This window comes from Rousettus aegyptiacus, unplaced genomic scaffold, assembly GCF_014176215.1.
Source record: "Rousettus aegyptiacus isolate mRouAeg1 unplaced genomic scaffold, mRouAeg1.p scaffold_m13_p_4, whole genome shotgun sequence".
In the NCBI taxonomy this organism is placed as follows: Eukaryota; Metazoa; Chordata; class Mammalia; order Chiroptera; family Pteropodidae; genus Rousettus; species Rousettus aegyptiacus.
In genome coordinates, this window is record NW_023416307.1 from 122,266,314 (window position 1) to 122,281,465 (window position 15,152).

Consider the following 15,152-nt stretch of genomic DNA (forward strand, 5'->3'; position numbering starts at 1 on the left):
CCATCCTCTGAGGAAACCACCGTTCTCATTTTATTGTATTTTCCCTCAGTCTTTCAGTGTGTTCATATAATTAACTAAATCATACCCTATTTTCTTTTTTTCTCTTAACATCATAGAATGAACTCTTTCCAGTAACATGATTTTGAATGCCTGCATAGTATGCCCCTGTCTGGACGCACCACAATTCATTGAATGCTCCCTCTATTACTGGACACCTTTCTTAGCCTGTTCCTACACTGTACCTTACCTTGCATTTGCTAGGACACATGTTAGAGCAGAAGCCCTCACCTTATCCACAATCTTCACACACATAACCCCCCCACCCCCAAATCCTGGCTGTCCAGGCATTCTTTCTTTTTGGAGTGGGAAAGTTGGGATAGTCAGGATATTCTAATCAGCAAGGGTGATCTAGCTTGAGACTTCCCAAAATATGTTTTGTGGCACCTGGGGTTCCTTGGAGGAAGGAGATGGGAGATCAGAGACGGTGAAAGTAGGAAGGGGTGGGCTTCAGGTCCCCCTCTCTGCTTCAGAGTAAACCCTTTTGTTGCTTGACATGAGTTTTGTTTTGGTAAAGAGCCCCACTGCCAGAGGGAAAAAAGGGGGAAAGGAGGTTGAAAACCACCAATCCAGCTCATGAGGGCTGAACCCAGCCCACAGTCCTAGGTGGCTTCCCCAGGAGGGCTCACTGCAGGATGGGCTCCTAGATTATGTTTGGATTTCAGTGTGCCAATCACACAAAGTTTACCTGCAGGTCCCTCCCTGTTAACATTGCTCTTGGTCTTTGTCTTTGTCTCCGTGAGTTGTAAATTAGTGCCTATGGTAGTTGCTTCGTTGCCACTCTTGGCTGGGTTTTGCAGATAAGGCTGTACTATGCCTTGCCTGCATATCTAATGGTGCTGCCAGATGACCACAAGGCCCTGGGCTCAGAAAAGCTGGACTTAGTTAACAGGAAGCAACATTAGGTGGGTTAAGACCTGGCCTCAAGGGTGAGGAACATCTCTCTCTTAAACTAGATTCCCAGTGTCAGCTGAGGAAGTTTCTCCTGCATGCTAGTCCTATAGCCCGGGTCCCAAGGCCCAGATCCTGATAGGGACTCAGTTTCAAAGACACTTGTTGATATTCAGAGAGCCCGTTACTCTTTATTAGATCCAGTCAAAAACATTTCACTGTGAGAGAACCTAGTTTAGGTGTTGATTTTCCCTCTTCAAGAAGAGTAAGCAAGGTTTCTTCTGTCTTTAAAAAAGTCAGACAATTCATGCCTTCTCACTACAAAAGACATGTTTTACCACCATCTCCCTACATAAGAATAAAGTACTCTTGAATCTGCAACCTTGACCTTTCTTAACATTGCTCCCCAAGAAGCTTTGAAATGGGCCAGTTAGCCTCTTCACTGTGGCAGTGTTCCATCACCACAAGCTTATGGTAGGGCATTCAGCGAAATAAGGGATCCCAGGAGGGCTTAGCCTCCTCTCAGCTCATCCCATTGGACTGATTGATGGGTTAGCCCACATTACAACTTTGGCCTCTGTACTGCTATATACTTGGCAATCTGACAGCCTGGCCAGGGCTTTCTTTTTCCTGTTGTTTGTTAAACCCTTAGGACTAACTCATCAGCAGACCATGGCCCCATATAACCTTTTTTGTCTTCTGTTGATTAGAGAGGAACATAATGACATCCTGGCTGTAGCTGACTGGGGGCAGAAACTTTCCTTCTACCAACTGAGTGGAAAACAGGTAGGTAGCTCTGTACAAATCCAGTGGGAGATACAGTTATGCTCTTGCCTATTACAGTCTATTTTCACTTTCTGAGATTGTATTATAAGGAATTATACATTATTGTTGTTAGCTCCTGTTTATTGAATATTTGCTGTGAAACCAGGTACTGGGTTCTGTGCCGTGCATACTTTATCTTATTTAATTTTAACAAAACCCTGTGAAGTAGATACTTGTGTATCAACTTGTAGAAATGAGGAGACAAGACTCAGAGCAATGAAGTAAATATTATACCTGAGGTCCCACACTGCTAGTAAAGGGTGGCACCTGGGATTAAAACCCAGATTAATCTGACTGTAAAGCCTTGGTCTTAGTCATAACCCCACCTTCCTGTATTTGCTTTATTCATCCTACACACATGTACAAGTACCCACTTAAGCCAGTCCTTCACCTGTGTTAGGAGCCACTGACATCGAGCCGTGTAAGTTAATGCCTCCGATCTACCAGAATTCACAGACCGATGGGAACATACTCGATAGCCAACAGTCTCAGTGCAGTGTAATACATGCATGCCATGATAGAGAGCTGTACAGATAGATAGCTATTGGGACATAAAAGAGGAGATAGGAGATTTTATAGAAGTGACTTTGAGCAGCATAAGCAGAAGTTTGCTAGGCAAAGGACATTGGGAATGGTGTTTTAGGCAAAGGAAATAGCATTTGCAAAGGCAAGGAGGAATGAAAATATATGACAGCTTAGGGAACAGTGAGTTGTTCAGGGTAATTGGATCCCAGGATTTGTGGAGAGAAGATGGAGCTAGAAAGGAAGATGGGGGCATGATTGTAGTGTAGATAGGAATTTGTACATCATGTACTATAACTATTAAGGAGCCATAGATTTAGGTAGGGAGTCACTTGGTCAGAAATAGACTATAAGTGAAGATAGACTATAACAGGCAAGATTCCTGTTTCAGAAGAATTCTTTGTTCCTGTGGAGGGTGGATTAAAATAGAGACTGGTAGTAGGAAACCTGTTATTAGGCAGGAGACACCAAGAATTAGATTGAAGGTGGTAGGGATGGCTTACACACCACAGCCAAGCAAATGAGAAATGCAGCCTGTTCAATGGAGCCTTTTGTTTACCAGCATCCTTATTCCTCAAAACATATTGTGCTATAAGTGGGGGTTTCAGGTATGTGTAGTCTAGTTTGGGGCCATTTCTTCTTCCTCATCTTACCATTGGTCATTTCTTTTGCGGTTAAGTAAAAAAGGATAAATGTGATAGGGTAATAAAGTATCTTCCCAGTTTCCTATGGCTGATTTCTCCAAGCCCTCATTTTAATTATCTAGCATCTAGACAATTAATGTGTGTCCATCATCATTTAACAGATATTTATTGGGACATATACTGTGCACCAGGCACTGAGTGTAGGTGTTGGAATTTCCCTGGAACAAATAGTCACACTACCCTGGGAAGGAATGGGGTCTTATTGTTCTAGTGACAATAAAGAAGAGCTCAACATGGTAGTCAGGACCATGGGAAATGTCTTGCATATAGGTAGCCCCAGCATCCATGTTGTGACCCAGAGGTTTTGACTGATAAGCCACCTCAGTCTGCTGAGAAAGGAACCCCCAACTTGTTTGAGATAGGAAAATTGTTTTCTTAGAGTCTAAGTATCTTTAACTCTGGGAAGATTTCAAATTAAATGTAGGATGATGGAGATAATCAAACCTATGCTTTTGTATTAGGTTTAGATATATTTTGCATATTTTGGTAAAATATGCAAAGTGTTTGTGATATTTAAAGGATCTAGCTTAATAATAGCTAACATTTATTGAGTTTTAGGCATTATATAAACTCTTTACAAAGCTAATTCTTTTACTCCTTATAACAACTCTGTAAAGTAGGTACTATTATCACCATTTTACATGTAAGAAAATTGGAGCAAGATAGGTTCAGTAACTGACTAAAGCCACATGGTTTAGTTAGTGCCAAGCCTGGTTTGGACCCTAGGCAGACTGGTGGTGGAATCCATATTAAAATATTTATCAGATTAGTTTTGCGATGACCACTTAAAAGTTGTAATTGAGTAATCAATTTTATGCTTCTCATTTTAAATGGAAAGATACAAGAAATTTTTATTAAGTACATAAGCGATATTGGAATGTTAAAGAGATTCATTATATTTTCTGGCTTGAGGCAGTGGGGAGGAGGGGGTCACTGAGCTTCTTGAATCTATTTGTTTATGTCTTTAGGTCTTTTACCAAATGCGGAAAAATTTTAGTTATTATTTCTTTATATAATTTTTCTTCTCCACTTTTTTCTTCTGGGATTCCATTTGTACATTATACCTTTCGATATTGCTCTTCAGGTCAAGTCACTGAGGCCCTGTTCATTTTTTTAATCTTTTTTTCCCCTTCTGATCTTCAGTTTGGAGGATTTCTATTGCTCAGTATTCAATTTCACTGACTCTTCTGTCATCTGTAATATTTCTGTTAAGCTCATCCAGTAAATTTTTGTTGCAGTTATTAAATTTTTCAGTTCTAGAATTTCTTTTTGGTTCTTTTGCTCTATTTGTTAATTCATTACAAATATATTTTTCTTCACATTCTTTACCATATTTATAATAGCTATTTTTAAATTCTCATGTGCTAATTCCAATGTCTGCATTATCTTGGGGTCATTCTCCATTGATTGTCTTCTCTCTTGAATGTGGTTCACATTTTCCTGCTTTTTATAATTTTGGATTGTATCCTGGACATGATTGATACATTATAGAGAATTATTTCTATCATATTCTTCTGAAGGTTATTATATGTGTTTTTCTCTTTTTAAGCAGTTAACTTTGCCAGACTCCATATTCAAACCCCATCTTTCCAGTGGTGGGCAAAGCTGAAGTTTCTGTTTACTTCTTTAGCCAGTTCTAGGCTGCTTGGCATCAGCCCCACAAGTATACAGTTCAAGGGGTTCCAGATATTCAGTAGAGTATGTACAGAATTGAGGCTACCCCTCTGCATCTCTTTTCTGGGATTTCTCACTTCACATTCAAGCAGCTGGCACTCCAAATTCTGTGCCCTCAAGCAAAAAGTCGTAAAAAAAAATAAAAATGAGAAACTCACCTAGTAACCTTCTTCTGAATGCACATACATCAGTTTCTGCCTGCTTCTGGTTGCTCTTCACTGCCTTTAGGTGGTTGTAATTTATAGTTGGTCCAGAGTTTATAACTGTTACCTGCAGGAGACTTGGTCCAACAGGAACTAGTGAGCCATTACCAGAAGCTGAGAGCCTTCTATGTCACAACTCATTTTTTAGTTTTCTTTTTAGATTACTATCATTATATATGTAAGCACTAGGGAAAGTTTTGGTCGTTACGCATTTGACATTTTTTAAGAGGAAAATTGAATATATTAAAATAATTACAGTGTAGATTAGTTTAAGGGAATTAACTAAGGGATTTTATAGTCTGTTCAAAACTGAATTCAGTAAGCATTAATTTAAGTTGGTTGTTTACTTTTTTTAAATGTATGAATAGGAAAATGTTTGTAAATTGAACTGAAAAACTTCAAAGAGAAACCAGGTTTTTAAGAGTTATTTCTAGAATAAACTGACCAGTAATTTAATAATGATAATCATAAATAGTCTTTTAATTTACAAAATGCAACCTCAGGGGCAACAAAAAACTTCGATGACAATAAGGAGCTTGGACTTTAGAGAGGGGAACACAGGGGCCATGGGAGCATAGGAGAGGCGGGTGTAAATCAGGCGTTGGGTGGGTCAGGGAGACTAGGGAGGAGATGCCAACTATCAGAAAAGGAGAGGGCAAGGGCACTCCTGTCAGGGCTGGGGCGGTGTGGAGAACAGCACCCATGAGGACATGGAGGCCTGAAAGAGCACGGTTCACTTGGGAAACTATATGAAGTTCATTTTTGCTGAGGAAGGATTATGGGAATCTGAACTCAGGAGCTTGACCTTCATCTTAAAATCTGAGGGAGCATCATCAAAAGACAACTCATGGAATGGGAGAACATTTTTATAAATCATATATCTGATTAGGAACTTGTATCCAGCATATATGAAGAACCCCTACAACGCAGTAATAAAGACAACCCAATTAAAAAATGTAAAAAGGATCTAAATAGAAATTTCTCTAAACAAGGTATACATTTGGGCAATATGCATATGCAAAAATGCTCAACATCATTAGCTACCAGGGAAACGCAAATCAAAATCACAGATACCACTTCACATCCACGAGGATGGAGGAATTGGGACCCTTAAACACTACTGGTAAGAATATAAAATGGTATGTCACTTTGAAAAAGTTTGGCATAAAAAGTCTAGTTAAACATAAAATAACTATATGACTCAGCAATTCCACTTGTAGGTATATATATCCAAGAAAGATGAAAATGTGTGTCCATGCAAAAACTCGTACACAGATATTCCTAGCAGCATTAGTCATAATAACCAAAAATGGCCTTCAACTGATGAAGTGATAAATCAAAGGTGGTATATCTATGTAATAGAATATTATTGAGTAATGAAAAAGAATAAAGTACTGATACCTGCTACAACATAGATGAATCAGTCACAAAAGGTCACATATTATATGATTCCGTTTATATGAAATGTCCAACATAAGCATATCTATAAACACAAAGTATATTAGCGATTGCCAGGGAATGAAAAGGGAGAGAATTGGAATTGAGTGCTAACAGTTACAGGGTTTCTTTTGGGGATAATTAAATGTTCTGGAATTAGCGATGGTGTTTGCAAAACTCTGAATGTATTAAAAGCCAATGAATTGTATACTTTAAATGAATTGTATGGTATGCAAATTATATCTCAATAAGAATGTTATGAAGAAAAGTAGGATAGGTATATAGTTTCAGAATAAAGGACAGTTTTTTTTAATTGAATAAATTTAGCTTTGCAAAATACCAAAAGAGGAAGAAGGGAAGAAAGGAAGAGAACAGAGAAGCTGAGGGAACCACTGAACCCTAGCAAGCACTGTGTGTGGCGGAGGGCCTATGGCAGAAAGACCATCCCCAGGTCCAGACTGGCCGAGGAGCTAAGACACCCTCCTGGAGCAGTTAGGCGGGACTAGGGGGGACACGGCTGACTCTAGTAGTCAAGGATTTGGTTGTGTGGAGGGGAGGAGTAGGGTGCTCTAGAGGGGTCTGGTCTGCATTCATGATGGACTTTCATAGGAAATAAGGCTGGCCAGCTCTCTTCTCTTCTCAGTTCTCTTCTCTTCCCAGCTCTCCCAATTAGTGAGAAAAGCCCTTCATTGTATTGCAATTATTATGGATTCAGAAGTGGTTTTTCCTTTGGTGTGTGTTTTCTTTCCTCAGATTGGGAAGGATCGATCACTGAACTTTGACCCCTGCTGCATCAGTTATTTTACTAAAGGGGAGTACATTTTGCTGGGGGGGTCAGACAAGCAAGTATCCCTTTTCACCAAGGATGGAGTGCGGCTTGGGACTGTTGGGGAGCAGAACTCCTGGGTGTGGACGTGTAAAGTGAAACCCGAGTCCAACTATGTGGTAAGAAGAGGAAGTTCATTTTGTTGGGCCATTGCTTGAGTAGGCACTGAACATCAGTAATGTTTAGCCAGTCAGATCGTTGACATTTATTTCTGACAAATAGGAGAGTAGATTCTTTCTCCACAGAGAGCTGGGAATTGACAGTTGTCTTTCCCTGCAGGTGGTAGGCTGCCAGGATGGCACCATTTCCTTCTACCAGCTTATTTTTAGCACTGTCCATGGGCTGTACAAGGACCAGTATGCATACAGGGATAGCATGACTGATGTCATCGTGCAGCACCTGATCACTGAGCAGAAAGGTAAAAGGCAGGTATGGCCCCTCTGCCCTTTAGACATTGGGAAGAGGGGTAGGTTGAGGGTTGCTGACAGGGCAAGTGAAATAATAGGAAATGTCTCTCCTTGGTCTTTTGGAAACACAATGGACCACTGATTCTTGCTCTCTCTTGGTAGAGAGGAGGGTGAGGAAATGATGTAAATGTCTTTGAGAAGCTAATGAAAGCAAGAAACATTCTCTCTCTCAAAAAAAAAAATAATAACAAACTCACAAAACTTTGCAGATAATTCCAAGGGGAATGTGGACTCCCTAACTAAGGGAAGATAATGTATAACAGGTCAGAGCCAGGGTGGCTGACCTGCATGTCTTTGTGGACCTGTATCCTCTCTGCTCAGAGGCATTTCTGGGGTACTCCTCCCTCAGCTCTGTCTCCACTTGCCTCCTAGCATGTCCTTTTACTAGAGATAAGCAGGGGCAGTGAGTCACCACAGGCTCAGTCAGAAATCAGGGTTCCATGCTTAGTATAGTCAGTCCAAACTCAGTCTTCTCTGTCCACTCAACTGGCCGGGTTGGATAGACAGGCTAAGGATCCACTCATTGCAAGTGTATTCATATCCAGATGTGCTGGCCACAGCACACTGCCAGGGACCTGTGCAGAGCGATCCTGGTTGAGGGTTGTCTTGTGGATTCAGGTGGCATCCTTTGGTCCCTATCTGGGATGACCTCTGAAGATTCCAACTGCGATGATGAGGGTAGCTACTTTGGCAGCTCCACAGCTCCTTCTGGAGACATTTTCTCTACCTCATTTGTAGTAAGAGTATGAGAGCCTGGTGTGTACCAGAAACCACACATGGTTCCCTTTCGTCAAGGGTGGTGTTTGGGGAGTGGCCAGAGGTGTGGGCAGTCACTATTGCGGGCTCCTAATCAGGGGCCATTAGTGCCATGCAGAGAAGTTCATATTTATGTTTAGCAAGTGATGGTAGCACTAAAAATTTCATTTTTCATATTCAGTTGTAAGCTTTGGACCGCAAAGATTATATATGACTGTGGATCCCAGTGTTGCTCAGAGCTGATTGTACATATTAGATACTCTGTAAAGATTTTTTGATAAGTCTCCTTTAATTGCCAGTAACATTAAGTAAATGATAGCTTTTAATTTCTCTACCTTCTACCTTATTTACCCACCTCTTGCTAGAGATGGATTTTTTTTTCCCCCTTTGACAGTTCGGATTAAATGCAAAGAGCTTGTCAAGAAAATTGCCATCTACAAAAATCGATTAGCTATCCAACTGCCAGAGAAAATCCTCATCTATGAGTTATATTCAGATGATTCATCAGACATGCATTATCGGGTGAAGGAGAAGATTGTCAAGAAGTTTGAATGCAACCTCCTGGTGGTGTGTGCTGATCACATCATCCTCTGCCAGGTAAGCAGCAGCAGTTCGGACTGAATCTGTTTCACGCTTCCTCCAAGGATAGGGTACCCAACTCGGGGTTTTTGGACACTAGGAATTATTCATTGCTTTCCCGATAGGCCATAAACTGGAGAATACTTTTCTGTATCGCAAAGCACTTTGTTTTATTGATATTAAATATATTTTAATGACTTAAAACCTGAATTAATATCCCACAAATTGAAGATTTTTTTTGGTAAACATATACATTTAAGCTTATGATATCTTTCAGTTAAATGACAAAATATCTGATAGATTTTTCTTCCACAGAAAAAATTTTCTCAACTTAGAACTCCCTAGAAAATGTGTAGGTCAGTGCTAAGAGAAGTTTGGAAAGCATCTTTCTAGGAAGTACAGGTAGATTTGGTTTCATGAAACTAGAAGTGATAAAAAGGAAGAAATAATTTAGAAATCACTGCATATAAACTATTAAAATCTCTCTAAAAGTCCAGAATTTCAAGCAGTTAGAGGTGCCATAGGTTGTGGGATAGAAATGGCAAAAGAATGTGCTTTTGGATGCCGCTTCTGCCCATGGCTGCCTGGAGGTCTGTGTAGATAATCTGAGGTTGAGCTGGGCTCCATGAGAGGATTTGCATGAAGGATTAATGATACCAATCATGAGGACTGCATGGGGTTCAAGAGACCCTCAATGTGTAGGTATTTTCCTGCCTCAGGGGCAAGAAGACCTTGTGAGGGCTGCGGAACACTCGTTTTGTTGAATATCCACGCAAAGCTGGGTTTGCTTTCTAGGAGAAGCGGCTTCAGTGCCTGTCCTTCAGCGGAGTGAAGGAGCGGGAGTGGCAGATGGAATCTCTCATTCGCTACATCAAAGTGATTGGTGGCCCTCCAGGAAGGGAAGGTCTGTTAGTGGGCCTGAAGAATGGACAGGTGAGTGCTCCTTCCTTTTTCCCATCAGGCTGATTATCTACATGCAAATGTAGGCAACCAGTCAAGTTATGACCCTGAGATAGGTTTCCAGGGAAGGAAAAAGCTTCTTTGTCCCCACCCCCCAACCCCAGCCATGGGCACATTAGAGTTTCCTTTTACGAGGATAGCCTCAGGCCAAAAATGCAATGGCCCTCAGACTCATGCATGCCCCATTCTGGCAGAGTTGTCACTGTAGCCTCTGGACTGCGTGTTGAGTTGAATTAGTGGGCTAAAAGTCACCCAGAAGGTAGAAGATTTGTTAGAGATACAGTTTCAGCGGCTTATGAGAGAGAGAGGCAGAGCTCGTTCCTTAGGTCAGATCCCTATTAGGGCAATGAATGGATTAAGGCAGTGTGTCCTAGCTTGTGTCCTAGAGGATACAGATATGTAGGCTACTAAGTGCTATAAGAAAAATGGGCTGTCTGCTCAAATAGATGTGGAAAATCTAGGTTACATAAACTTAAACAGTTTTCCATGTGTGTATTCTTTGCTCAAAATAAGAAAAGTTCTAAGTGGGCTACATGGAAATTGGAAAGTGAAAATATAACTACATTAGCCTGAGAGCCAAGCTGTCTAGCAGATGGCTTGTGGCGGAGGCTTGTCAGGCCTTTCCTGGGCACAGAAGTCATGGAGTATGAGTTAGCAGGGACCATAAAATAGCAATACCAAAGGGGAGGAAAGTCTGCTTTTTTTTTTTTTTTTTTTTTTTTGTCACAGTCAGCTGTCACTTCCAATATGAAGCCTGAGAATATGGACTTTGGGGGCAAGTGGACCTGGGGTCATGTTTGTGCTTAGCTACTCACTAGTTATGTGACCCTATGCAAGTCACTTTATCTCTCTGAGGCGCAGGTCTTACAATGAGGATAATAATGTTTTACAGGGCTGTCAGAAATAGTCAATAACTGATTGCTGTCACCATCATCATCGTCATCATTATTTTGCTTTAGTTATACCAGAAGTCTTGTCAGTTTTTACAGTAGCCTCTTCCTGTGTTAGTGACTCAGATCTGTGCTACATGCTGTCTCCTAACCCTGCAGTTTGGGTAATGTCGTTAACAAATCCCCAGTCAAGAAGATGTTCAAGTGAGTTTGTCATGTCTTGGGGCTTGTCACTACTTTGGTGACGTCTGATGGACTGCACTCTGGTTTCCTAAGGATGAATTCCTCCTCTTTTCTTTCGATGAGTCCTTTTCTCTGCATGGAGCCTCTGATGAAATTAGTGGGAGTTGTTCTTATAGAACACATGGGATTCCAATAGTCTGGCAGTGTTCCAGGGTCTTGTTGCCATAGTGACTCACCATTTTTTCTCTGAAATTTTGCCAGATCTTGAAGATCTTCGTGGACAATCTCTTTGCCATCGTCCTGCTGAAGCAGGCCACAGCCGTGCGCTGCTTGGACATGAGCGCCTCCCGCAACAAACTGGCCGTGGTGGATGAAAATGACACGTGCCTGGTGTATGACATTCACACCAAGGAGTTACTTTTTCAGGTGAAGTCTCAGGGAGTGCCCAGGACATGGACTTTTGATTAAAGACCCTCCTGTAGCTTCCCAGTCCTTACAGGAGGTGCTCACACTCTGGCTTTCAGGGTGGCCTCCAAGAGGAGCAGTGAGGTGTAGAGGTGCAGGGGCCAAGCAAGGGAGCAGAGTCAGGCCCCAGGATACAGCCTGCCCCTCACACACATGAGCTGCAAGAACTGGGCAAGCCTCTTTGAACTTTGGTTTCCTTACAGCTAAGATAGGCAAATAACATCTTTCTTATAAGGTTACAGTGAGCAGTAAATGAATAATAATAAATCTAAGTGGGGCATGTTGTAGGCTGCCAGTGCATGGGTTAATGTGATGATGATTCTTTTGAAAAACTCTGCTTCTCACCTACTAGAGGCCGCCTGCGTCTATAAGTGGCTGAAGACACAGTAAGGAAACAGGACTAGTTTTGTCATTTTACAGAAGGGGAGAGATGGAGGAAGCTCTCCCTTCTACTTATTTCACAAGGATGCCTTACGAGCCAGCAAACTATGAACTGTTTTGGGAATATGTGTTGTTTATATATCATTTGGTCCTGTGGTTGGAGGAAGTGCGTCACTGGAGAAGACAGCCTCAAAGCTCCATGCCCAATGCCCAGCTAGCTTTCCGATGGGCTTAGTGCTGCTCTTTGCCTCTTTGTAAGTGGTCAGGGTGTATTTGTCTGAAGCAAGTTTCCCCCCACACTAAAACCTCACCTGACTGGCTTCCTCACCATTATAGGTTTCCTAGTGTTATGGGCAGATCCTGGTGACCTTATCAGAGCTCTTCTTTGTCCCAGGCAGTAGAATCAGCAGGGTGTGGGGGTGCCAGAGCAAAGAGGTGCCTCTGTCAGTAGGAAGGGGCTACATGGCTACCACTAGCCTTAGGTGGTTCCTAGTTGATAGCAACTCACTCCCATCACTAGGAAAGCAGTGGTTTAGGGGAAAAAGCAAGCATAGGCTTTATGTTCAGACAGACCTGGACTCCAGTCCTGCCTTCATCATTTAATGTGTGATCTCGAGCAAGTTAGTAAACCTACAGGACTAAACAAGATACAGTAGTGCTTCATTCAGGGCCTGGGACAAAATAGGGTCCTCACTGTTACTTTATCCAGCCTTCACACTACCCTCTGTAGGTAGGTTAGCAGGCCCCCAGTTGTGAATCTGTGTCTGAGCCTAGAACCATATAGGAGTGGAAGGGTGTGTCTCCTTCCCCATCCCATTGAGGGTTTTGTAGCAGGTTGGGGAAGATAATTCTCAACCCTTGCCAGGGGACATAAATATTCCCAGCTATCTTTTTCTCCTCTTCACTGCTCCTCCCCCCTGCAAATAAAAACAGCTATGTTGTTTTTATCTCATTATAAAAGTAATCCATGCTCATTTTAAAAGATTTAAACATTGTAAAAGATTCTAGGCAGATAGGTATGAACATCTGCTCATCCCTGGAGCTCAAGAGTTTAGCACATTTTGAAAGGAGATGTTTTACAGCATGTAAACTGTAAATATAGAAACAATATATTAATTTTAAAAATAGCTCACTGCTCTTTTTCTTATTAAAAAAAAATAGACGTTCATAACCAAAAGAAAATTTTAGATTAAGAAAGAACATAGAAAATAAAAAGCACCCCAATTTCACCCGCCGAAAAATGACTACTGTTAATTCTTTGGAATATAGTCCTTTAAACCTTCTTCTATGCATAGCTATGTGTACTTATTCTTTAATAGAAGTAGAATCCACTTTGCTGATTTACTCACTTACTATGTAATGATTAATATTTGGGAATAGTAATTTTTTTTTTTAAGTAATGCTTGCTTATTCAAAAATTTCAACATCCAGAAGTACATAGAGGAGCTTGCCTCTATACCTCTATCCATTTCTTTAGATCCTGTTTTCCTCCCTTTCCCTCTATCCCACTGTTAGCAGATTTAAAAAGAGAACTTGACTGAATGTAGGAATGGTGCCAAAGCCCAAAGTAATAATCACACTATCCTCACCATTTCTGCCCCTCAGGAACCAAATGCCAACAGCGTAGCCTGGAACACCCAGTGTGAGGACATGCTGTGCTTCTCAGGAGGAGGCTACCTCAACATCAAAGCCAGCACCTTCCCGGTGCACCAGCAGAAGCTACAGGGCTTCGTGGTTGGCTACAACGGCTCCAAGATCTTCTGCCTCCATGTCTTCTCCATGTCGGCCGTGGAGGTGCCACAGGTAACCTGGGGAACCTGTCAGCTCTCAGCAGTGGCAGGACAGACAAGACCAGGAAAGCTAGGCCCCACACTGGTGCTTTGGAAGAGGTGATGGTGAGGAGAGAAGGAAGAGAGAGAAGACTGGCAGCTCTGTCCTGAACCTGAAATCCTGTCACCACCTCCTGCAACCTGTGTTTCTTTGGGCAAACAGCTCAACCTCACTGAGCCTCCATTTTTTTCTGATTTCCTTTTCCTGGTAAGGACGGAGAGGAATATGCAGGGTTGTCTGTGTTCAGACAGAGTGTCTCTTACTGAGAGCCATGTATGGGGCAGAGTAGAACAAACCAGCAAAGCTGGGAGTCCAGCAACCTGTATATCCAGGCGCATGAAGTGGGTGGTAGGTGTTAGGAAAAGAGATAATGAGTGGGAGGGGGTGTGGGAGCTAAGGTCTGTGAGCCAAAAGCGGAGCATGGGACTACCTGCACAAGGTGTTCAAACTAGGAGGAGGTCAGAACAGAAATGGGAGGCTGGAAGCTGGAGCCACAGAATGGGAGAGGGCAGAAAGAGAGGACAGCAGAGATTGACAACCCGTGGCAGGGCTGGCTTATATACAGCTGTCCTAGGTGCCTGTCTGCTCTGCAAGTGAACTGTGCCCACTGTAGAACTGTCATAAAATAGAAATAAACAAGGTGAGATAAGCCCTCAGAATCCCATCCTCAAGGGAGAATCACTTGTAAAATATTTTGGAATATATCTAGTCAGACTTCTTTTATATGTATATGTAATATATGCATGATATACAATTATGAATATGTGATTTCCTAGAAACATTTTAAAACAAAAGTAGAATTGTACTGTAAATACTGTTTTGTGATTTTATCTATAGGTATTGCTCCTATAGATGACACCTGAGATTTATTGTACTTACTTTACTGAATGTGGACCATAAATAAGAGAGACTTAATTCTCTATTTCCATCTTCTGATTTAACCTAACATTTACATATTACAGACTTATCACTTTGTATGGATTATTAGTTATCAACTAGTGATCTGACTTTTTCACTCAGCAGTCTACTGGAAACATGGCTCCATGTCAATATAATACATGTACTTCTCTAACAGTTTTGAATCCAAAGATGATTGTAGGTTCACATATAATTGTAAAATATCATACAGAGATCCCTTTTACAACTTTCCCAGTTTCCCCCACTGCTAACAGTTTGTAAAACTGTAGTACAAATTTATCACCTGTATTGGTTGGTACATTCACCTACAACAACCCATGAGATCCCTGGCGTTGGATTACCCTTTTATTATAACCACACCGCCTTCCCTGCTGCCTCCCCCTCAACCCCCCTACATTATTTTCAGTGGCTCTTTTTTGTCTTGTTTTGTGGCTCTTCCACAGCTTGCTTATCCAGCACCTATTAGATATGCTGTTTGCAGCATTTTTGCTATTGTAGATAATGAATATCTTTCTAGCTAAGTCTTTGTACCTATCCCATCTTAGCTTCTTGGTGTAAATTCCTAGAAGTGAAACTGCTGGGCC

The 15,152-nt window shown here is 41.6% G+C and overlaps 1 protein-coding gene across 2 annotated transcripts in view; it reads left to right on the forward strand.

Annotated features, from left to right (window-relative positions):
* The window catches only part of IFT122 (intraflagellar transport 122), a 65,721-nt gene that overhangs the window by 19,061 nt on the left and 31,508 nt on the right, over nt 1–15,152 (forward strand). For both annotated transcript variants that reach the window (XM_016122053.2, XM_016122054.2), the window contains 7 exons: nt 1,659–1,734; nt 7,067–7,258; nt 7,419–7,557; nt 8,757–8,959; nt 9,737–9,874; nt 11,236–11,400; nt 13,426–13,623. In XM_016122053.2, coding sequence (XP_015977539.2) covers nt 1,659–1,734; nt 7,067–7,258; nt 7,419–7,557; nt 8,757–8,959; nt 9,737–9,874; nt 11,236–11,400; nt 13,426–13,623 — 1,111 coding nt within the window. The remainder of the gene's footprint in view (nt 1–1,658; nt 1,735–7,066; nt 7,259–7,418; nt 7,558–8,756; nt 8,960–9,736; nt 9,875–11,235; nt 11,401–13,425; nt 13,624–15,152) is intronic.